The 25,209-nt window shown below is 43.1% G+C and overlaps 1 protein-coding gene across 1 annotated transcript in view; it reads left to right on the forward strand.

Annotated features, from left to right (window-relative positions):
• ANO10 (anoctamin 10) overlaps positions 1-25,209 on the forward strand; it is a 164,381-nt gene that overhangs the window by 31,809 nt on the left and 107,363 nt on the right. The window contains exons 4-8 of the mRNA XM_082259710.1: positions 1,762-1,896; positions 7,104-7,223; positions 10,771-11,340; positions 18,852-18,907; positions 24,861-24,935. Coding sequence (XP_082115836.1) covers positions 1,762-1,896; positions 7,104-7,223; positions 10,771-11,340; positions 18,852-18,907; positions 24,861-24,935 — 956 coding nt within the window. The remainder of the gene's footprint in view (positions 1-1,761; positions 1,897-7,103; positions 7,224-10,770; positions 11,341-18,851; positions 18,908-24,860; positions 24,936-25,209) is intronic.

A 25,209-nucleotide genomic window follows, 5' to 3' on the forward strand; every position in this document is an offset into this window, starting at 1 on the left:
CACCGCGCCCATCCTTTCACAAAGTAAAACATAAATCACAAATATAAAAAATACCACTATCTATCAGAAATAAAACAATTAAGGTAAAAGTCAACATTCAAGCCAGCAGGGGTCAGGACTTTGGTTTCATAAAGCCAAAAAGACTCCCTGCGGCCTAAATGTTGTACAAAGTTGCCACCCCTCCAGTGCCTAGGGACTTTCTCCATACCCCAAAACAGAATGCAGTGATCTCCAAATCTCTAAAACCCATATTTTATCCATTGGAAGAGCAGAGTTAACTGGGTTTCAGATTCTTTCAGCCTCCTAGGATATGTGACAGGGAGGCTACATGACAGGGATATGTCATTCTTGCCTTGGTGAGATTGAAGGTGGGGGTAGAGTTTTAAAAAAATCTGTTTTTAAAAATAGCTGGGAGGGGAAAGGGTTACGATGGGGAAAAGTTAATTAATTAGTAATGAAGGTCCACTTTAAATTGATCCAAGATGGCGAGTTCCGAAGGCCAAAAATGCTCCACAGTGCCTGCAGCTGCAGAGGTCAGTGAGGGGGCTTAATTTGTAAGCTCATTTACTTTTTGCGGAAACTATGTAAGTACTAAAATGTTCCTAATCTGCCCACAGGTGGACTTTAAAGAAAATCATTATGAAGAAAATCCTGTAAATAGGCTGCCATTGCTGAACTCTTCTTTTGAAAATGCTAGTTGCTTGGCTGTTGATATTTTGAATCCCTGACCAAGGATAGATGTTCTGACCAGGAGTTAAAAATTTCCTCTTTCTTCCAAGGCTCCATTTACAGTTTTAGGACTCCAAAGTTGCACCCACTTTTGGAGTGCAACTTTGGATAGGTGCAACTTGCATACGACTTTGGCTTTTACCAGTGATAATGGACAACTTTTGCACAACTGTTGCATTGTATGACATTCAGGTATGACATTCATGCAACTTTTGAGGGTCAACATTGAAGTCAGTGGCCCTCAAGTTGCAGGAAAGTCTGACCAGAGTAGTGCATGAACTACTTTGAAGTTGCTGCAACTTTTAGGCCTCTTTCACACGAACGATCCGATCCGTCTGTCAGTTTGTTAGGCGGACCTGATGGGATGCTCCATGCATCCCTATGGGGCAGTGGGTGTCAGCGGTGACATCTCCGCTGACACCCGCTGCCATCCGCATCCGATCCTGTCTGTGAAATCCGGACGGATGGAAACCCTATTTTCCATCCGTCCAGGGGATCGGATGAGAACAGACAGGCGGTCCGTCCGTTCTCATCGGAATCCCCCATAGAGAGCAACGGGGCTCTGACCCCTCCATCTCCGCACATAGTGCGGAGACGGAGCTGTCATCCGCCTGCTCAGCGGGGATTGGTGGATCGATCCCCGCTGAGCAGAGAACGCTCCGCACCGGACAGCGGACCGTGTGAAAGAAGCCTAAGTGGCACATATATGTATGGTTATCATTGAAAAACATAGGGAATGACTTGTCATGCGACTTTGATGTCCAAAGTTGCATGACAAGTCGCACAAGTGTGAATGGACCCTACTGTCATGTCATGTCACAACAGAAGGCACAGATGTCCAACTAGCATATTCAGAAGGCGATTAACAATGGAAGCCGCTTTGTTTCTGTCTGTGCAGATTTTTAGACATTAGGTAGTTTAGTTGAACAAAATTTTAAGAGAAAATTCAGAATAAACTACTTCTGTTCAATGCTCAGTTCACATGTATATCGCTCATACTTTTCTAATTATAAAGTGCCTTTTTTTATACAGATGAAGGAGAAGATTTTTTAACAATGGGTGAATGTCAGTACATCATTAAACACGAGCTGGACAACCTTAGAGCGCAAGATGAGACTTCTATTCCAGGTTACTCACAGGCCAAGCTTTACCCTGGGAAATCCATAGGTAAGAGCAGTTTTATTGTAGACTTTCAGTGTGATGGATCATGAAACCTTAGAAATACTTTGCTTAGAAATAAAAGTAGATCTAAATCCATTTTTTTAATTTTGAGTAGGGAAGGGTTTAAACAGCTGTCACTTTTCTGTGTTTAATTAGGGAGGTTTCACTTCACTCCCTGCCCTATAGACACAACAAGACATGAGCAAATATAATTTAAAAGTGAGTTATTTTTCCTCTTAGACAGCTGTCTTGATTACAATTGTCCCCATTGGAAGATTTCCCCTCTGTTCCTGTTCAGGTGACAATTCACAATTTTAGAGTTGGCCTCACTTTCAGTCCTGCTGACCTTCATGATCAGGACGAATGAAGAGAGCGACTCTTGGGTTCTGCTAATATTGAATATGCATAATGTTTAAAGAGTAACCCCACTTTCATGGGAAAAAATGGCAAATTAAAAAAATATATAGCATGCACAAAGTCATATTGTAATTAAATGTTATTAAAAACTACCTTTTACTTTTCAATCTGCAGCGCTGTTCTTTTCTGCAAAATTCAATGCAATATAGCTACCTGGAGGTGTTCTGTACACAGATGGTATACAGAACGCCCCCCTAGATATTTGTGGTTGGATCACTGATTTTCCAGATAGTCTGTACTAAGATACAAGTCAGATTTTGGGGACCCCCTACAACAAAAGTTACATTTTTGGTGCTACATCCCCAAAGGGAAATCACATGTAAAGGGTGCAGACCCTGCCACTTTCCTCATTTATAGCTTTTAAAGTGAAGCAGCTGATTGATAATTATGAAATTCCTTCCACAAGCTTCACTTTCCACATGGACACAGACAAGCAAACCGCTATTTCTTCAGGATTACAAATGATAGAAATCTGCAACAACGTTTGTTAAAATCCTTGTAATGTACATGGATCAGAGGGGAATGTTTTTTTTCTCAACAAAAGTGGAGGTCATTTTTCATTGACTGTTTTTAGATGATGTGGAGGAAAAAGTACTCCAGCAAGGAACTTCAGACATTTGCAGAAAAATGATCAGGCAGCAGCTGCCTGTAGCTGCTGACTTTTAATAAACAGGGACTCCCCAGCCTAGGAATCCAGCACTGTTATCCCCGGGGCCAGTCCCAGGTGGTTGTGAGCAGAGATGGGGGGGGGGGGGGGGGGGCTGAATTTCTGCTTGGATTGCCTAAGTGATCCAAACTGAAGTGGGAACGGGTACCTATCAAAATTAGGCTTCCGATCAAATCTTTCCACTAATGGTGGGGAGAGGGGAGAGCAGAACTTCTGATTTCATGTGAAGTTCTTCTTTGAGATCTAAAGTCTGCTGAGCTATAAAAACAGTTGGCAAGAATGAGAGATTATCTGGAGAACGACCAATTGTTAGAGGTGCAGTCAGGCTGGCTAATCTGTTTATGGCTGTGGAACTCCACCTTGTAATAATAGTCATGATTGTGAACTGCATCCATCAAGCTTTGCACCCCATAGAAATCGATTCTAAAAGTTTTTTTTTTTTTTTTTTCTGGGAATCTTTGCATCTAGCCAATTTCTAGTCATAGTGGGGTTGATTTGCTAAAGGCAAAAAGGCTTTGCAAATACATTTTTCTCATAGCTTTAATGATGAAAATTTGAGTACCCAATGATATGCAAGGAAAATATAAAGGCCAAAAAAAAAACAGCATTTTTACTTGATTGGATGATGATAGTCAGCAGAGCGTCACCTCATTCACTAGGCTAAAAGAAAATTCCCTTGCAAAGTAAAGAGCATATATGTCTTAACCACTTTACCACCGGAGGATTTTGCTGTCTTACGTCTGGGCCACTTTTTGCGATTCAGCACTGTGTGACTTTAACTGACAATTGCGCGGTCGTGCGATGCCGTACCCAAATTAAATTGATGTCCTTTTTTTTACCACAAACAGAGCTTTCTTTTGGTGGTATTTGATCACCTGTGCGATTTTTACTTTTTGCGCTATAAACAAAGAGCGTAAATTTTGAAAAAATAACAATATTTTTCACATGTTTTTATATGAAATTCCCCCCCCAAAAAAATGTAAAAATCAAAATTTTTTTAAATTTTTGGCCAATTTGTTTTCTGCTACCTATGTTTGGTAAAAAAAAATCACAATAACCGTATTTTGATTGGTTTGCGCAAAAGTTATTGCGTTTACTAACTAAGGGAAAGATTTATGTCATTTTTGGTGGTTTTTTTTAACGAGTAATGGCGGCGATCTGCTTTTTTTTTTTTTTTTTGCAGGACTGCGACATTGCGGCAGACAGATCGGACCCCTGACTGACATTTTTGACACTTTTGGGGGTACCAGTGACATTACTGCAGTAATCAGTGCTATAAATATGCACTGTTACTGTAAAAATTACACTGGCAGTGAAGGGGTTAATTTTATTGGAGAGGGAGGGGTTAATGTATGCCTGGTGCTTACTGACGTGTGTGGGGGGAGGTGACTGTGTGACACAAGGACAGATCCAGGGTTCAGCTTTGTTGAACCCTGCAATCTGACCCTGCCTGTCACTTCGGAGATCCGCCCGCTTGTGTTTACACTGGCGGACGGATCTCCACACTCTATTCCCCGACGATCGGGGAAGAGCAGCGGCGATCGCCGCTGCTCCTCCCCTGGCCCGACTCCCGCTGTGACTGAATACAGTGGGAGCGCGCCTCCGGCGGCGCGCGCGCGCCGCCTAGAAGGGGGAGGGTCTGCCGACGTAGGTCTACGTCGTCAGACCTACAAGAGCGACTTTGCCGCAGTAGTATCAACGTGAGCAGCGGTAAAGTGGTTAAGCTAAACAACCCTGATGTTTGCACTCCAAAATCAAATCGCTACAAGAAAAGCAAACATGTTTGGAATGAATATAAGATTGCGGTCTCCAATGCCTCCTTCAACCAAGTACATCGCTGTGATGAACCGCCTGGCACCCCGCCTGGGGACTTCCGCCAAGATACAGCTTCCTCCACTCTGGAATCAGGTATTATAGCTGAATATTGGACCCAAGAACTTGACGACACTAGCTTCGGTGTTTTCATTGAAAACTCACACTGAATTGATTCCATACAAACTCGGCTAGAGCTTGATTGCATTATCCTAAACAATGCAAACTTTGAACCGTAATATCATCAGTACATCTAACAGTACATCTATTGAACAGGTAGCAGCTAACAGTAACCTAAAAAGATAACTTCTTAACCAGTAAGCTAATTAACAGCTAGGCCCCTAGACAATGCTTTGATTAATCAGGCAGCCCGCCCCAGACAGCCCGGCAACAAGCCCACAGCTCTGGATACACAAAGTACATCACACATGCTGTCTTCAGGTGTTTGGCTTTCACTTGTGTAATCTGTCCACTAGACAAGTCATCGTAAAACTCATATAATGTTCCAGCAGTCTGAAAAAGTGGAATGAAGTTATCTTCATAAATTTCTTGAGGGAGATTGTTGATAAATATTTTTGTCCCAAGTGGAGAAGCTTCTCCAACCCACTCTGCAGAAGGGCCACCATATTTGCTCTGACCATTAACATGTACAAGCTTAAATGGGAGTTCCAGCCTTGGGGGTCAATTTTAGCTAAAGAAACCCCCAGGACAGTAAGGGCTAGTACATTCCATAATGGATAGCCTCTGAACTGTCCCGGGTTGCACTTACCTGTAAGAAGAAATACTTACCTTGAAAAGTTCTTCTCCAGCGCTGCCATCTCAGGTGTGGGCAGCTGAAGCTGCAGTGTCCCTCTTCGTGTCCTCTTCCGTGACGTCGGAGTCCCACGATGCACTGCACCGGCCCCGCTCCTCACTTCCGGGGCAGGCGCGGCATCCCTGCAAAGCTTCTGGGCATGCCTATAAGCTGTATAGCAGGGAATGACGCGCTTGCCCCGGAAGTGACGAGCGGGGCCGGTGCAGGCGCATTGATTCCTGGGAGCGATGACGTTCAGCTCCCAGGAGTCATTGCAAACCGGAAGTGACGGCGCAGGCCGCGGCTGCAGGGGGAGGAATTGGAAGGAAGGTGAGTATATTTTCTTCTATAATAAGGTAAGTAAACAAAAAAAAAAAAAAAATCGTCAGTATCCATTTCTTTTTCAGGTTGCAATCAGCAAGCGGATGGCCCAAAATCGATTTTTTTTCGATTTTGAGGCCGAAACTCAGCTTTAATATTACACCTTTCTATTCAATCCAAAAGGAAAGCTTTATAGTGCTTATCCAGATAATTAATCCAAGCCTCGCTCACAGCGTTCATCGCGTTGTTGTCCATCATTAGAGAATGATCCGCTCTCTCCATGGGATCAGAGGCTGAACTGAACTCTTTTCTATGCTCTGACCGGGAGAAGCAGACAAGATCCTCGGTCTACTCCATGGACTATAATCCGTAGGTAGAGAGTTAGCCGCTAGTCACCTCCAAAACACCCTGTCCCAGTTGGGTCTGTCAAAATCACCTGCTATTTAGGCACAGAGAGAGTGGAAACTAACATCTTGTGTTGATAATCACTGCAGCTAGAGAAAAGGGCTTTTATTCAAAAACACAAGCTGACAACTGCACACACCAGCTACTACACTTGTCTGAGACAGCAGGTATAGTAGATGGATTGTGCTGTGGTCAGCTTGTGTCTATGTACATGAAAGCCCCTCTTCTCTATCTGCAGTCATTTACAAAACAAGTTGACAGATCCACTCTCCCTGTGCCCTGAATAGCAAGCAGCAGCTCGAGATTCTATGTACTTAGCATTTGTGCAAATATCATGTTTTCAGAAATACTATAATTGGTAAAGTACATTTCTAGCTAAAAAATTTAATGTGTGTGTTAAAAGTTAAAAAATTGCCTGCATTTTAAATGGTTAAACCATATTAATAAAAATTGAAGCACCTCTGGCAGTTTGTCCAAAACCCTGTAGCTGCCAGTTTTGTTGGACAGCTTGGTCTCTTATACAGTAGAAAGAGAAAAATAATGTACAATACTAGCAGGATCAACAGGTAACAAAACTATCTTACAGTGGAGATTTAGAAGGATTTTAAACTGCTGTGCTGCTAAAGACAAACTTCACCATATATGTAATTTTATATTTGCCTATATTTCCTTAGTCAAGTTAAAACCTGAATTATCCAGCATACATTTGTGTAACTTGTATAACATTTACATTTTTGTAGAATTCATTTTTTCTCTTTTTATTTTTTCTTAATATAATTCTCACTCTTTCTTTTTCAGTTCGAAGAATGCAGACCAGTGGTATTTTGCTCCAGATATTTCCATTACATGACAGAGAAAAATTAAAATTGCTGGCTAAAAATTGGTATGGTCGGCCCACTCTTTCTCAGCAGCCTGTCGGTAAGACTATTCATTAATCTCCACTACTGATGAAACTCTCTCTTATTCTTCTTTTCTTTTTTTTTTTTTTTTTTTTAGTTTGTGTTTACAATATTTTCTTAACTTATGATTATTCTTCTTCTCTGAGCGAGATATGTATCAACCTGATTTTGTAAATTTAAGCTTATCAAGTCAAAGTGTTACTAAACCCACAACAGTAAAATCAGTCTGTATATGCAGTAAAGCATACCTGGTATACTCACTGTGGAACCTTAGGGGTTAATCCTCTGCATTGTGTAAAAAAGCTATTTGAGCCTGTATGCACAGATCCTCCTCTTCTTTCATGGACTCCAGAACATTTTCTAAACAGACAGAGCCTTTGGAATGAGGCTGCATATGCTCAGATTTTTCTTGGGAGAGAGCATATGATCAGCACAGAGCCAATCAGCACTGTCAAGACAGAGTGCCAGGAGTTGTGCATCCTGATAGGACAGCTGAGCTCAGTACAGTATGAAAACTCTTCCTACAAGCTTTACTAGAAACTGATAGAAGTCACAAGACTGCTATATACTGCTGATGGGAAAAGGTATTTAGCTGTTTATAGTTACTAAAATAATTGCATTTCCATGTTCTGTGTACTGTGGGAGACCAGATATAGGGAATGCTGGGTCCTGGGTTTAGTAACACTTTACGTTTTATTTTTGATACCCAGTTAGGTTGGAACATCTGTTTTTTTGTATCTGTAAATTTCAAGGCTTTGTGTTTAAGATCACCTGCAGTTTTCTCTATTCTATGCCCACTTTGTGCAGAAGTCCTCTTAGTATTTGAGCCACTCCAACTGTGCTTCACAGCTCTTTAAGTCCAGTGTCTTTTGTTTGCTTCAGAACCACTTCTCTCCCTATACAAGTCCAAGGAAAATAATCTAATGTGGGCCAACTGCAAATACTTTGAATTCTAAATGATTTCAGAAGCTTCTAAAACCAATATGAAAAGAATGCTGCATTTGCCCATTAAAGCCCTTCAACACAGCACCTTAGAGTTGACAACAAACGGTTGATTGACTGAGCTGATTCCCAACTTTTAATGGCTGCAAGTTCTGGGCCAGTGACTCACAAGCAAGGGTAAGGGTGACTCACCTAGGACTTGCACCATCAGAAACACATGACCAATGGCAGTCCCATATTTCAGTGCTTAAAGAAGCACAGAAGATGGCCCTGGACACCTTATTACCTAATAATGTGGATATGCTATTGCTATATGGGGGTTAATTTAATAAAGGCAAAAAGGCTGTCCACTTTACAATGGAAGTCACACTTTGCAAGGGAATTTTCCCTAGAGCCTAGTACAGGGGTCTTCAAACTATGGCCCTCCAGTTGTCCAGGCACTACAATTCCCATAATGCCTAGTCATGTCTGTGAATGTCAGGAGTCTTCAAGCTATAGCCCTCCAGTTGTTCAAGAACTACAATTCCCATAATGCCTAGTCATGTCTGTGAATGTCAGGGGTCTTCAAACTATGACCCTCCAGTTGTTCAAGAACTACAATTCCCATTATGCCTAGTCATGTCTGTGAGTTTTACAATGCCTCATGGAATGTGTAGTTCCGCAACAGCTCGAGGGCCGTAGTTTGAGGATCCCTGGCCTAGTAAATGGGATGAAGCATTGCTAACTTCCATCATCTATTATATGCAAGTAAAAATTAATATTCTTTCCTTGCGTTTTGATTGGGTATTCTTTGCAGAATGAAACTTCACCACATTCACTACACTGTGGGGAAAATTCCCTTGCAAAGTGCAATTTTCCTTGCAAAGTGAACTGCCTATTTGCCTTTGCCTTTAGTAAGACTGGTGTCCGGCCAGTGGGCTGATGAATGAAATGAGTAGATCAAGTTTTGCCTTTAGTTCTGCTTTAAAAAGTGGGAGAATAATGTAAACTACTGGTATAGTCCATAATAATATAAAGTAATAATAACAAAAGTCTACTGGTAGATTACATTAATAATATTATGGAAAATAATGGGGAAAAGGCCAATGCATATCCCTGCTTCTATTACCCATCTCTTTAATTCTGAATCCTTCCCCTTTCCTCCTCCTTTTTTCCTCTGATCCATAACCTATCCCAGTTGATGCCATTCACTTATTACCAGCAATTTGAGTACTATTGCTTTTTCTTTCTTTCTCTCCTTTTATAATTTTTTTTTTTTTTCCTTTTCATTATATGACTTTACTTGTGATTAAATGAGGCAGTAGGTGTACATGTTATACTAAGAGCCGCTCAATTATTTTTTCCATAACGAAGGGGGAAAGGCTTAGCCCCCAAAGCACGTTGGTTTAATTAGTTTTTTATTGGAATGGTCTTATATCTGGAATTTATTTGTAGGGTGTAACATATTTCTATTCTTACAGCTCAATTCACAAACCTTTACCGCAGGGTATAGATATTTCAGCCATGTTACTAATTTACCAGACTGCTGATAAGATAATTGTCAATTATTTTATTTTTTTTTTTAAACAAGGATCTTATCTTGATGTGTTGGCTTTGTAAATTGTAGAAAAGTATTTCAAGCATTCTTTGTAGACACTGTTCATTTACAGGACATACAGGCTGAAAACCGCCTGAAAACGGGTAGTTCAGCAGGAACCGGACAACTTTTGGCCCTATCTGTTTTACAGAAGCCGGTCTTAGGACCAGCTTCTGTCAAACAAGCATGCTGGGAAACCAGAAGGAGATCAGCGTTAGCAGCCAATGGCACAGGGGTGGAGATTGCTGCACCAAGATCTCCTGTGTTAGTACGGCAATCTCTCAGGTTTTTTTTTCTTCAGTTTGCTGGGTTGCCCAAAAAAAATTCTACTGTTTACCCTGCTCTAGTATGGCTTGACAACCAAGGTTATGTTTAGCCCACTGGTTTGCCATGGGCATGTCCCACATGTCATTGCAGTCAAAGGGTTGGAACAAGCTCATGGCTGCAATAGCAAGGGGGTAAGCTTGTTTCAGGTTTATGAAGCAACTCTGGGCTGCTTCATAAAAAACATAAAATAAAAGAAAAGAGCGAAAAAATAATTATTTTAAAAGCCCCACACACTTAAGAACTGAACATGTCCTTTAAAATGTGGAAGCGGCTATAGCTAGCAGATTATGAGGATATTACTATGCAGTACATGCTTGAGTGAAAAATCCACTTTGTTCCTGTGCGGATTCCCTCATAACTATAGATATCCTTCCAGTGTTATTATAGGCATAAAAAGGACATTTATGATGAAGTTTTTGTTTTTTGAGACCCCCCTCCTGTAATTACCTGGTAATCCATGCTGGTATATCGGTCATTTTTCAACATCCTGCAATAGGGTGACAGGTAACACCTAAAACAACTATGGCAAAACATTTTTTAAAGTGTAACTATAGACAAAATAGAAACCTATTTTTCAGTAATTTGACTTCAGATTACATCCTATATGTCAAAAGACATCTACTTCTGAGTTTGCTGTTCTCTTATTTTATGGTCTTTAGAATAGGCCATCTACAGCATAGACTTCCACAGATCTCTAATGAATTCTACATTTCCCTTGCAGATGAAATACGGCATTATTTTGGAGATACTATTGGTTTATACTTTGCATTCCTGGAATACTTTACTTGGGCCTTATTACCAATGGCTAGTGTTGGATTTCTTTATTATGCATTTACATGGGAGAACTATGACAACTATGTGATATTTGCTATTTTCAATCTGATATGGGCGACTGTTATCCTAGAGGTCTGGAAGCGCTACAGTGCAACACTGGCCTACCGATGGGGTTCACTACTTATGAAGAGACAGTTTGAGGAACCCAGGCCTGGCTTTCATGGTGTATTGGGTACCAATCCCGTCACAGGAAAAAAGGAGCCAACTTACTCCAGTTTAAAAAGACGCCTTAGAACGTATCTAATTTCTGTGCCTTTTGTGTGCCTAAGCTTGTATATGGCCCTTCATGTGATGATGATTTACTTTGATATGGAAGCCTGGGCCTTAAATCACAATCAAGAGCAACAGACATTTTCTAGTGCAGTATTGACCTACGTGCCCAGTACAGTTTATGCCATTGTTATTGAGATCATGAATCGGATTTACAGATATGCAGCAGAATTCCTGACAAGTTACGGTAAGATTTATTTTGTTCTTTGTATAGCACAGTAGCGCTAAGCACTAATTAGAGTGAGGGCTTTTTTATTGCTTTAGTTCTTTTCCATTAAAACCTGTCTGGTTTATATGTCACTTTTTTCTCTGTTTTTAGAAATGTCTCCCTTTAATTTATGCCAGAAGTTCTTAAAGTGATACTAAAGTCTTGTTAAATATGACAAACCTGGTATATTTACCTGCCCTGTGCAGTGGTTTTGCACAGGGCAGCCCAGATACTCCTCTTCTCTGGTCCCTGGCTGGCACTCCTGTCCCCTTCCTCCTGCCAAGTGCCCCCACAGCAAGCAGCTTGCTATAGGGCACCCGAGCCACTGCTCTGTGTGTCCATTCAGATATGGCCCCGTCCCCTCTCTCTTATCATTGGCCCACTGACTTTAATTGACAGCAGCAGAGGCAAATTGCACCCGCTGCTGTGTCTCAGCCAATCAGCAGGGATATTCCCGGACATCCGAGTCTCTCGTACAACATCGCTGGGTCGAGATGGGGCTCAGGTAGGTATTAGGGGGGCTGCTGCACACAAAGTTTTTATCTTCATGCATTGAATGCATGAAGATAAAAAAAACCTTCTGCCTTTGAAACCACTTTAACCTGTTTCCAATTGCAGACTCCCAAGTGATTGCACAATACGTGCACACAACCTCTTCGTCAGACTGTCAAAATCCTCACCATCACCAGTCCATTTAGATACCAGTATAACTTCAAAAGAGGTCAGCAGCTTGGTTTTACTTTACAGGTAGATAACTAAGAACCGAACAGCTGAAAGAATATTAGAAGTATTTTGAAAATAATTATGTATTAAAAAATGGTAAATCACAAAAACACAAACTGGGTGATATTTTTTGTTTTAAAAAACTAAAATATGAAATCATAACAGATCCCCCAGCAGCCAGCATCAATAGACCAACCATCAACATAAGACCCACCAGCAACAATATATCCTCACACAAAAACAGATCCCCACCAGTGAAAATAAATCCCCCAGCAGCCAGTATCATCAACAGACCCTCCAGCACACCCCACACCCCTTGCTTTTACATACATTTAGTGCTGGAGGTGCCGGAACTGCGTTCCCCCTGGCTCTAGATAAATATATACAATTGCTCCCCCTTCCACTTCAGAAAAAAAAAGATATTAAACATGTAAGTTACTGTAGTACAATGGAGTTATTTAATGTAAGTGACAAAGATGATTTTTTCACTGCCCTGCACTAAAGCCTAACTTTACCTAAAAAAAATCTTAAAAATAAAATCAGTTTCCATTGCCTTGTGTGTGCTTTCTCTGCCATTTTCTATTGCTCATGAGGTCCGTGAACTTGAAGGCAGAAGCAAGCACCAACTAACTCACTTACTACACTCTCTTCCCAAACCACATTTTGCCAGTGAACTAACTTCATTGAGGAGATTTGCTTAACCGCGGGGGGTTAAACTATTACTCTCTAACCAGTTCTTAGTAAATGTCTTTTCCCAAAACAACCCAGGGTTTATTCAGAAATGGGAGAGTTACACCTCACATTTTATAGAGGATCAGAAAAACAGAATACGGTTCTTTGCTCATAAGACATCAATCTGCACTAAATATCAAGAGATCTCTTTTAAGATTGTGACCAGATGGTATAGGACGCCGTCAATCGTGGCCAAACATTTCCCACAACATAGAGCAGTGTGCTGGCGTTGTAATACACATAGCGGATCTTTTTTACACATATTCTGGTTGTGCCCTGCTCTACAACTCTTCGGGCAACCAGTTATGGAGATCATAGAAAAACTCACAGGTTTTCCTCTGTCTGATAAACCTGCTGCTGTATTCCTTCACCCAACGGGGATACAAGAAATTCACGATGCTGCCAAGGCCTTTATCCCTAGCTCCTGGAGAAGCTTGAACCCACCGACTTAGACAAAGTTTGGTCCGAGTGAATGAGAAGAGATGGAAAGCCTTACCCTGGCCCTCAGAAAAAAGATCTTTGGATAAGAATAAAAAGTGGCACTAATGGGAAGAATTTTAGTGCTCTGCCAGATGCATGCAAATGTTGTAGATATCCAGGCTTTCTTTTGCAAGCAATGGCATCTCCTTTGTTGTGCTTTAGTTCAGTTGTTACCTGTGCTAACGATTTTATACTTGCCTCAGTTTGTGGCAACTCTCTGACAGCCCCCTTCCTATTTTACTGTGTTTGCTTTGTGCATTTACTGGACCCCGTGAAGTTAAAAGCTGTACCCCCCCCCCCCCCCCCCCCAACATCTTCTGTTCTTCTCTATGTATTTTGTGCCCTGGGTAACTTCCCTAGATGCTCTTTAACTCTCTAAACTCAGGAAAAAAATTGAGGTGTCTTCACTGAACATTGTGGATCTACACATCTACCTACTGTATATATACAGTGGATATTAAAAGTCTACACACCCCCTGTTAAAATGTCAGATTTCTGTGATGTAAAAAAAACAACAAAAATAAATCCTTTCCGAACTTTTTCCACCTTTTTAATGTAACCTATAAACTGTACAGCTCAATCGAAAAACAAACTGAAGTTTTTAGGGGAGTGTAAAAATAAAAAACTAAAATAATGTGGTTGCATAAGTGTGCACACCCTCTTATAACTGGGGATGTAGCCATGTTCAGAATTAAGCAATCACATTCAAACTCGAGTTAAATAGGAGTGAGTACACACTTGCCATGTCATTTAAAGTGCCTCTGATTAACCCCAAATAAAGTTCAGCTGTTCTAGTAGGTCTTTCCTGACATTTTAGTGGCATCCTACAGCAAAAGCCTTGGTCCGTAAAGAGCTTCCTAAGCATCAGAGGGATCCCTTTATTAAAAGGTATCAGTCAGAAGAAGGGTACAAAAGAATTTCCAAGGCATTAGATATACCATGGAACCTAGTGAAGACAGTCATCATCAAGTAGAAAAAATATGGCACAACAGTGACTTTACTAAAAACTGGACGTCCCTCCAAAATTTATGAAAAACCGAGAAGAAAACTGGTTAGGGAGGCTGCCAGGAGGCCTACAGAAACAATAAAGAAGCTGCAGGACTATCTGGCAAATACTGTCTGTGTGGTACATGTGACAACAATCTCCCGTATTCTTCACATGTCTGGGCTATGGGGTAGAGTGACAAGAGGGAAGCCTTTTCTTGCAAAGAAAAAGATCCAAGTCCGGGTAAATTTTGCAAAAACACATCTGAAGTCTTTCAAAAGCATGTGGGAAAATGTGTTCTGGTCTCATGAAAGGTTGAACTTTTTGGCCATAATTTCAAAAGATATGTTTGGTGGAAAAACAATACTGCACATCACCAAAAGAACACCATACCCACAGTGAAGCATGGTAGTGGCAGTATCATGCTTTGGGGCTGTTTTTCTTCAGCTGGAACAGGGACCTTAGTCCAGGTAGAGGGGATTATGAACCGTTCCAAATACCAGTCAATATTGGCACAAGACCTTCAGGCTTCTGATAGCTGAACATGAAGAGGAATTTCATCTTTCAGCATGCCAACGACCAAAAGCATACATCCAAATCAACAAAGGAATGGCTTCAGCAGAAGAAGATTAAGGCCTCATGCACACTGGACGTTTTTACAGCTGCTGTTAGCAGCGTCAGACGTTTTTTTTTTGCAGCTGCAGAACGCCCATCCATGTTATTCTATGGCCTCATGCACACATAGAGCTTTTAGGAGCTCCAAGTGGCATAGGCGTTTTACAGCTCCAAAAAAAACCCAGAAACTGTGGGTTCAGGAGCTCCAGCGTCAAGCTGCAAAAAACGTCTGACGCTGCTAAAGGCTCCATAAGGCTCCATAACGTTGCTTAACGTGCGTTAAGCCACGTTATACGTTTTTTTTCTTCCATTCAAAATCAATGGTTCCCTATGGGAGCCTATTGATTTGAATGGAAGTCACACCGCAGGTCGGATCAGGGTGATCCGACTTGCGGTGCGACCTGCACTGTGAGAATCTTGAGGGGGAACTCCACGCCAAAATGGGGAAAAAAACGGCGTGGGGTTCCCCCCCAGGTTCCAAACCAGGCCCTTCGGATCTGGTATGGAATTTGAGGGTAGCCCCGCGCCGAAAAAACGGCGTGGGGTCCCCCCCAAAATCCATACCAGACCCTTATCCGAGCATGCAGTCCGGCATGCCAGGAAAGGGGAGGGGACGAGCGAGCGGCCCCACCCCCCCTGGATCATACCAGGCCACACGCCCTCAACATGGGGGGGTGTGGGTGCTTTGGGGCAGGGGGGGGCTCTGCACCCCGCACCTCAAAGCACCTTGCCCCCATGTTGATGAGGACAAGGGCCTCATCCCCACAACCCTGGCCGGTGGTTGTGGGGGTCTGCGGGCAGGGGGCTCATCGGAATCTGGAGGCCCCCTTTAACAAGGGGGCCCCCGATCCCGGACCCCCTCCCTATGTGAATGGGTATGGGGTACACTGTACCCCTACTCATTCACCCCATAAAATGCAGTGTATGGAAATGACGACAGGAGACGTTTTGGAAAATTTATTAAAAATCTTCATCCGGCTCTTGTCCTCTCCGGGGGTCTTCTCCTCTCCGAGGGTCTTCTGCTCTTTTGCTGTCCGCCCTTCTTGTCTTCTCCTCTCCGGGGTCTTCTGCTGTCTTCTCCTCTCCGGGGGTCTTCTGCTGTCTTCTCTCCGAGGGTCTTCTGCTCTTTTGCTGTCCGCCCTTCTTGTCTTCTCCTCTCCGGGGGTCTTCTGCTGTCTTCTCCTCTCCGAGGGTCTTCTGCTGTCCGCCCTTCTGCTGTCCAATCTTCTTGTCTTCTCCGCTCCGGTCTTCTGCTCTTTTGCTGTCGGCTGTCCTTCTTCCTCCGGTCCTCCTCCGACGACGTCTTCAGCGATTATGCCGGCCTCTGGTCTCCGCAGCTTATTATATAGCCATTAGGGGCGTGGCCGCCAGATGACGTCATCGGGAGACCACGCCCCCCTTGTGTCACATGTGACGTCACCTGTGACACAAGGGGGCGTGGTCTCCCGATGACGTCATCTGGCGGCCACGCCCCTAATGGCTATATAATAAGCTGCGGAGACCAGAGGCCGGCATAATCGCTGAAGACGTCGTCGGAGGAGGACCGGAGGAAGAAGGACAGCCGACAGCAAAAGAGCAGAAGACAGGAGCGGAGAAGACAAGAAGATTGGACAGCAGAAGGGCGGACAGCAGAAGACCCTCGGAGAGGAGAAGACAGCAGAAGACCCCCGGAGAGGAGAAGACAAGAAGGGCGGACAGCAAAAGAGCAGAAGACCCTCGGAGAGAAGACAGCAGAAGACCCCCAGAGAGGAGAAGACAGCAGAAGACCCCGGAGAGGAGAAGACAAGAAGGGCGGACAGCAAAAGAGCAGAAGACCCTCGGAGAGGAGAAGACCCCCGGAGAGGACAAGAGCCGGATGAAGATTTTTAATAAATTTTCCAAAACGTCTCCTGTCGTCATTTCCATACACTGCATTTTATGGGGTGAATGAGTAGGGGTACAGTGTACCCCATACCCATTCACATAGGGAGGGGGTCCGGGATCGGGGGCCCCCTTGTTAAAGGGGGCCTCCAGATTCCGATGAGCCCCCTGCCCGCAGACCCCCACAACCACCGGCCAGGGTTGTGGGGATGAGGCCCTTGTCCTCATCAACATGGGGCAAGGTGCTTTGAGGTGCGGGGTGCAGAGCCCCCCCCTGCCCCAAAGCACCCACACCCCCCCCATGTTGAGGGCGTGTGGCCTGGTATGATCCAGGGGGGGTGGGGCCGCTCGCTCGTCCCCTCCCCTTTCCTGGCATGCCGGACTGCATGCTCGGATAAGGGTCTGGTATGGATTTGGGGGGGACCCCACGCCGTTTTTTCGGCGCGGGGCTACCCTCAAATTCCATACCAGATCCGAAGGGCCTGGTTTGGAACCTGGGGGGGAACCCCACGCCGTTTTTTTCCCCATTTTGGCGTGGAGTTCCCCCTCAAGATTCTCACAGTGCAGGTCGCATCGCAAGTCGGATCACCCTGATCCGACCTGCGGTGTGACTTCCATTCAAATCAATAGGCTCCCATAGGGAACCATTGATTTTGAATGGAGGCAGAAAAAAACGCTGCTAACAGCTACTGTGGCCAAACGTGCAATAACGCTAGTAGGAAAAGCTACTGAAAGCACGTTTTTACAGCTGCTGTTTCCCGGCGTTATGTAAACAGCTTTGGAGCACGTTTTTATGACGCCCTGTGTGCATGGAGCCTAAAGTTTTTGGAATAGCCCAGCCAGAGCCAAGACCTGAATCCAATTGAAAATCTGTGGGGAGATCTGAAGAGGGCTGTGCACAGGAGATGCCCTCGCAATCTGACAGATTTGGAGTGTTTTTACAAAGAAGAGTGGACAAATATTGCCAAGTCAAGATGTGCCACGCTGATAGACTCATACCCAAAAAAAGTGCTGTAATAAAATAAAAAGGTGCTTCAACAAAGTATTATTTTAAAGGCGTGCACACTTATTCAACCATAATATTTTGTTTTTTATTTTTACTACCCTCAAACCTAAGGGTTTTTAAGTTTCTTGTTCAACTGAGTTGTACAGTTTATAGGTCACAATAAAGGTGGAAAAAGTTCTGAAATTATTTATTTATCTTTGTCTCATTTTTTTTTTTTTTTATCACAAAAACCTAACATTTTAACAGGGGTGTAAAGACTTTTTATATCCACTGTATGTCATCCAACATATTAGTATGCCATATATATTTATACTATGTCCCTGATCAATGGCCTTGTATTTTCTGTTAAATATGTGGAACAATGTCAATTTTGACTTTGTGAACATTCAAGGTGTTTGAAATCTGTTGTTTTTTGGATGTGGTAAAACCTTCATTTAAAAATAGGGTCCCTTGTGCTGCTGACTGCTCTCTTTGTTGAAATCCAAATTCTTCTGCCCCCTCCATACTCGCACAGCTGTAATCTTCTACTTCTGCGAGGGTTAATATGATTGACTCGACCTGTCACAGGCTCTCGCCGACTATGCCCGCTCTTTCCACCACCCTCCATTCTTAGAAGCTGTAGCATAGCTTCCATCAGTAAAATGCACTCTGAGTCGTGGAGGTGTACCGTTTGTTCATCTATGCATCCTCCATTCATAGAGCACTTTTCATTGAAGCTATAGCACAGCTTCTATGAATGGAAGAGAGAGGCATAAAAGGGTGGGCATAGTTGGCACTCTTGTATCATCGTATTAACCCTTACAGCACAGGAAGAATTTTGCTGTGAGTTATTGTGGGGAGGGGGACAAAGGACTTGAATTTCAATCAAGAGAGCAGACCACAGCATAAAGTACACTTCACGATGACTTCAAGTACAGCCCCTTATGGCGATTAAAAAACAGGCTTTAAAACGTCACATTTGTTAGGCCATTATTAAAATGCTTTTCAAAGCATGGTTTTATATTATAGCTACTTTTACTTGCACTTTTCTGGCAATTTTGGTTTAGTTATTAAATGATGAGTGTTAATGCAAATATGTTCTTTGTGCAGAAAATCATAGATTAGAGTCAACGTATCAAAACCACTTGGTGCTCAAGGTGTTGGTGGTAAGTGTCCATTACATTTGTCATTGAGTTGCAATGCGTGGTATGATAAGAGAGTTTAATGTAATCATCATAAGTTTGTGACTTCTCACCTCCGTCATTGTTTAACTAGATCAATGCAGTTTTGTGGAGCAGTATTTCCTCTGGCACAAAAGTGAACCTGCTAAACAGAGTTTTATCATAATTGGTGTGAACACAAAGCATAATACTGAGAATATATATTGCTGCCTGCTCGTTTGTCTCTCAGTATGTGTGCCAATCTCTCATTTAAAAGATGACTTGCTCCAGGGTTAGCACTAGGCCTTAGATGTCAGCTGCTGTGTGTAAACCAGAGGATTCTAAAATTATAAATGGTGTGGCTCACTTGAACTCCCTTGGCTCCCTTATTTCCCTTTGCTAGAGGAGAAGAGTGCAAATAAAACTTCAAATGAATATGAGAAAGCTGTAAACGGGAAAACAACAGTAAACATACTGTAGGTACAGACAGTTCGACCAACGTTTATAGAAGTCACCAAGTTCACCATGCTACAAACAGTTACTTGCAATATGCATCCACCAATAGGGTTTAGGGTGTTATAACTGTTTTACTAGGATCCAGCTTAAAAATCTGATACTACAGAAATGCATCATGGTGTGGCCTGGGTGGAGTTAGGCTGAAGCCATCTTGTTGATTCACCTTTCGGCCTGGGTCGGTATGCGGCAGTGTTTCTCCCTTTTCAGTGTATGCTACAGAGTCGATGGATAGGCTCCTTAGTCACCTGCACCCTTGAATAGGAGTCACTGGAGTTGAAGATAGTCTGGAGCAGCACCCCAAATTTCCTGGGGTTACAGAAACTCTTTATTGCACTAACTTGTGCGCTTCCTGGGCATGCGTTACGTCAGGGCTCGACAAAACCCGGGCGCCAGGTCACATTGGCGACTTGAATTAGTGGCCTGGGGTGCACTGCAGGAGGTGTCCTGTCCCTTTTGCGCCCCACCCCCCGAGTGCACAGACTACCGCGCCATCGGATAATTTAGGCCCCGACTTTTCGGCCTTCTTCAGTGAGAGAACGGGGAACTGGGCCCCTCTTGTGGTGGCCGGGAGTTTGACAAGCAGTCACTAATGTCTGTTTCCCCTGCCTGTCCTCAATGCCAAGAGGAGATGAGAGGGAAGTTTTTGCAGGCTTCATCTCCCTGTCCACTTACCTTTGCTTAAAGGTAAGTGGACAGGGAGTGTGGTTATTTATTATTATTTATTTATTTTTTAAATTATTTAAAAAAAAAAAAATTATTTTTCCTTTTTTTTTTTATTATTATTAAAAAAAAAAAAAAAAAAATATATATATATTTTTTTTTTTCCCCTCATCGCCATGCCACAGCCGAAGGCCCCTTTCACACGAGCTGTCTGATCAGGTCCGCCTGTCAGTTTTTCATGCAGACCTGATCAGACCCTTCAGTCTCCTCTTTGGAGCGGTAATCTGCCGCCATCTGATCCTGACCGCCAAAGAAAGACGGATGGTGGTTCTATTTTCTATCCATCCCATGGATTGGATCAGATGGCATCGGATGGAAACAGACAGACAGTCTGTATCCATCCGATTGTGCTATAGAGGAGAATGGGGTTCTAGTCGTCTTTATGTGTAAATTTAGTATGTTATTTTTTTGTAACTAACTGGTTGTTTGTTTAAAAAAAAAAAAAAAAAAACTGGCTCCTAACTTTTTTAGCTGGTTCCTAGATTTCAGGCAAATTTGTCAAGCCCTGCGTTACCTATATTTAGCCTTAGCTATGTAGAGTCTACAGCTCTGTGTTTTGGCAGTGGGACAGAGACTTCCCATAGCAAAACTCCACAACCCTTCTGGGAAGACTGGTGGAGGGGAAGCCAGGACACTTGAGATGGTAATCACTTTTATTTTTACAGCAGCCAGAATCTCAGTTGTGAGATCCTGGAAATTTCCCATAATCCCGTTTGATCTTTTGAAGGCCAAGTTGACATGGATCATGACAAATGAATGTTTGTTGGCAATCCTGCATGACAGGTTGGCCTTCTTCGAGAAAATCGGGGATCCCTGGATAAAATATCTTTGGGATTCCTCTTGAGAGCAACCGAAAACGACATTCTGACCGTAGAGGGTGCACTTCTCCTCTTTTCTTTCTCTCCATCTTGGTTTTCTACTTTTCTCCATTTTCTTCATCTGTGTTTTGTTTTTTTTTCTTCTTCTTCTTCGAATGTACTACTTTGTACATAAGCTGACAAATGTCGTACAGTGTTATATAGGAGAACATTTTTGTTTTGTACAGCCTGTGTGGTGTACACCATAAGCAATTCCTCCAGCAAGAGAGGAGGCCCTGCCCCTCTTTTCTTTTGAATGGGGGATGTCAGGGCTAAACCATGGTTATTGTTGATATAGCTTTATACTTTTCCATAGTTGAGCCTCTAACGGAGGTACAGAGAGGATACTTAAATGGATTGTCTTCTTTTTATATAGTTATTCCTTGAAGCTAATTGTATTGCACTACAGATGTCCCTGTGATCAGTGGATACTGTAATGCCTTGACTTAGCTTACTGTACAATCGTAAGACTGAATGTATCCGGAGACTGATTTGCATACCTTTTCTGCCATGCTTTCAAGTTGGCTTTTGTACTTCTTTGAAACACTTAATTATTGGAAACCGAACTGGAGAGTACAAAATCTGAAGCAGCTGTGGATGGTGGCCAATCCGCTTCTAAATTCAGCTTGTTTATTTAAGCTTTAACAAAAATCCTGGAAGCGTATTGGTTTCTACGCAAAGCTGCACCAGATTTTGCACTGCAGTTTTAGTAAATCAACCCTGTAGTATTCATTCATAGAATACAAAGCTTCCTGTAAATGCCCCACCAAGCGCACCTGTTATTGCAGTAAATAGTTTGTTTGGGCCAGCGTTTGTTAAAGGAACATTAGTCTTGGAGTTAGGCTTTAAAAAACACACTTTCTCCATATTTCTGGTGGCTTCTACTCACAGATGTGTTGCTTTCCTCTGCGCAGCGTTGAGGTTTTCATTTTCGGAGAAGAGTTCATAGGTGACAAAGTCCCTTTGCAAGTCACAGCACCTCTTCACCTTTCCACTGAGCTATGAATCTCTCCCCCAGTAAAAAGTTTAATGTCAATTCTAGAGATTGTACAGAACACAATTGTCATTGAAAAAGGGTCATCAATTTCTTTATTGGTTTCGCAAACAAGAGTCAGAGTGGGGTTATAAATCATCTCTTTCTTCAGGGTCGGTTCATTAATGGTTTATCTGATCTTGCAGTTCTGAGGAAAAGAGTTATTTCTTAACCCAGAAACATTCTGGCGCTTGTTTTTTTTTGCCATAAATTGATGCTTCGTGAAGATATGACTCCATTGTGGGCAATTCTCACCTACTTTAACCTATGGTACACCTCTGGCGTGCTATAGTAGAATGGGTTCCGTCATAAGCCAATCGGCTTTGATAATGTACACAGAGAATTAGGCAGGCTGCCATTGCTGACATTTCCCTTTGGGGATGCTCAATTGCTAATTTCCTGACTGTCATACTAATACTAATGCTGCATTGCTTTCTAAATCACTGATCTGGAACCAGTATAGACAGGGCTGGTGCTAGACTATTTTGCGCCCTAGGCAAGACCAGCTACTTGCCCCCCCCCCCCCAAAAATATAAAAAGCAAAAATCTAAATAAATTCACTAATTCTAGCACCAGAACTCCTGCATAACATTAAACTGATGACCTATAGGGTCTTTTCATGTGTGCACCCATGAAACCGCGAAGAACTTCAGTACCCTATATTTTTTCATAGGCAACGCTCAAAAAGCCCCTACAGGACATCAGTGTTAGTTAGTGTTATGCAGTAGTTCTGATGCTAGAAATATTGCTGTCACTCTGGCGTGCGGGGTGATGCATAACATGCAGGACAATCGCATGCATTTTTTGTGTGTGTGTGTCTTGGGGGGGGGGGGGGGGCTCTAAAATGTTTTGCTTTTATATGTATCTCTTTAAATGTTTAAAAAGTTTTTTTTATATTTTTGTTCTTTGTTTTTTTTTTACACAACTTTTATTGCCATTAGATAGAGGACCAATAGCCCCCTATGTGGTAGCATATAGGTGACAGGTACTCTTGATTAGACATTCAGGGTCTATTGGTCTCTGGATGTCTCCTCTGTACTCCTCTACAGCTGATGGAATACAGCTGGTGTTCCATCAGCTGCTTCCTGAGCACCGCTCATGTAGAATGAAAGCACCGGTCTAGTAAGTGAAGTCACTTCCTAGTCTTTGCCTAGGAGCAAGGCTCAGCAGATGGATGTCCGTGGAGCTCCCACCATCCTTTCCAGAGGCCCCCATGGCTGCCCTGGGTCCACAGGTGGGATAGCGGAGCCCAGTAAACAGAGACAGAGCCAGGTGGACAAGAGAGGGGCAGTGCAGTCTGGAGGGGGGGGGGGATGCAGCCAGGTGGGGGAGGACGGAGCCAGGTGGATAGGAGAGGGGGGGAAGCAGCCAGATGGAGGGGGGTTGCAACCAGGTGGACAGGAGATAGGGGTTGCAGCCAGGTGGACAGGAGATAGGGGTTGCAGCCAGGTGGGGGGGATGCAGCCAGGTAGACAGGGGAGGAGGGTGTAGCCAGGTGGGGGGAGGAAAGAGCCAGGTAAACAGTAGAGGGGGGGGTGCAGCCAGGTGGAGGGGGGATGCAGCCAGGTGGACAGGAGAGGGGAGAATGCAGCCAGGTGGGGGGTAGGACACAGGGCCGGTGAGAGAGAGAGACAGGGAGGGGGTGAGGGAGAGAGAGAGGGAGGAGGGGGTGAGAGAGAGAGAAGGGAGGTCAGGGAGAGAGAGGGGGTGGAGAGGGAGAGAGAGGGGGGTTGAATGAAAACAGACTGCTTGTCCCTTTCCATCCAGCTGTCATCCGATCCAATCCGATCCCCATCTGTCTGTTTTTAGCAGACTGGATCGGATGCTGGTGGATGTCCACTGACATCCGCCGCTCCATAGAAACCAACGGGCGGTCCAGTCTGGTCCGCCTAAAAAATGGACAGTTTGCCCTGATCGGCCTGCTGGTGTAAAAGGGGCCTAAGTGCTATTACAATTGTGAAGCAAACTTCAGAGTCTAATTAGGACTTGTTTACATTCTGTGTAGTGACTGGGTTTTTCCGAAACCCGATCAACGCCTGTCACTGCAAGGTTGCATAGAAAACCTTCACATCACAATGCTGCTGTGATGAGCAGTGTGGAATTATGCAGACATGCTGACCTGATGGCAGCTCCGGTCATTGCACTGCAACCCCTCTCTATCAGTTAGACATGAATGAAATGTTGCTTTGGCAATAAAGTTTGAAAAGAAAAGAGTGCCCTGCATTGTTACAAAACACAGCCGGCACAGAATGGACACCAACCGGCACAGATGGTTTTAGCATGCAGGGATGTGTGAGCAGGCCCTTATAATAAAGCTAATTATAATCACCCCCTATTACATGTAATGATATAATCAATTTTTGTCATCTTACAGTTAATGATCCACACACAGATTTGATTCAGTACCACATCTTGATAAATGTAATATGCTCTTTTGCATTGGTGTTTACCCATGCAAGTGTGTACGTGGTAGTTTCAGGAATGCAAAACATATTTTTTGGAGTTTGGGAAATGCACCGTACACACATGCAGGGGTAAATGCTGATACAAAAAAGCATTGGTGTTGACAGAGAAGTGATTCAGCCATGCACTTCAACAACGAACTGTGCACCTGCAGCTCCCAAGACGCAGAAAAATACTGGAAGTCCTAAACTAAAAGTACTTTGTGCCTGCAGATGTTTGTCAGCGTGTACATTCATACTAATACAGATGAGATGGACTGTATTTAAGGTTACATTTTTTATTTTATTTTTTTACCTCAAACACATGTTAATGTTTTAACATTTGTAAATTATTGATCATTGTATTAATAATTGTTTATCTTTTCTTCCAGTTCTATAGTGTTAACTGCTTCTCATCACTCTTCTATATTGCCTTTGTGATGTACGATATGCCGCTGTTAAAACAGGTGAGTGCATTACACAGATTTTTCTTTAGCTCTTGGATGATCCGTCAATACACAGTGCATCAGTTATTGACATTCACTGGAAATGGAGAAAAAAAAAAAAAGATAAAATTAAAGAAGAACTATGGGCAAAATAAGAAAAATGACATAATGGTGCAGTCTGTCACTTGCAACAGCGCAGAAGTTTTTGTTTATTTGGGTCCCCCTGTAACATAGTTGTATTACCTGCAGTGGTCCTACAGTAGGTCTATTGATTTCCAGTTCTTTAACAGGATAA

This window comes from Pelophylax lessonae (genome assembly GCF_965119305.1).
Source record: "Pelophylax lessonae genome assembly, chromosome: 5".
NCBI classification, from domain to species: Eukaryota; Metazoa; Chordata; class Amphibia; order Anura; family Ranidae; genus Pelophylax; species Pelophylax lessonae.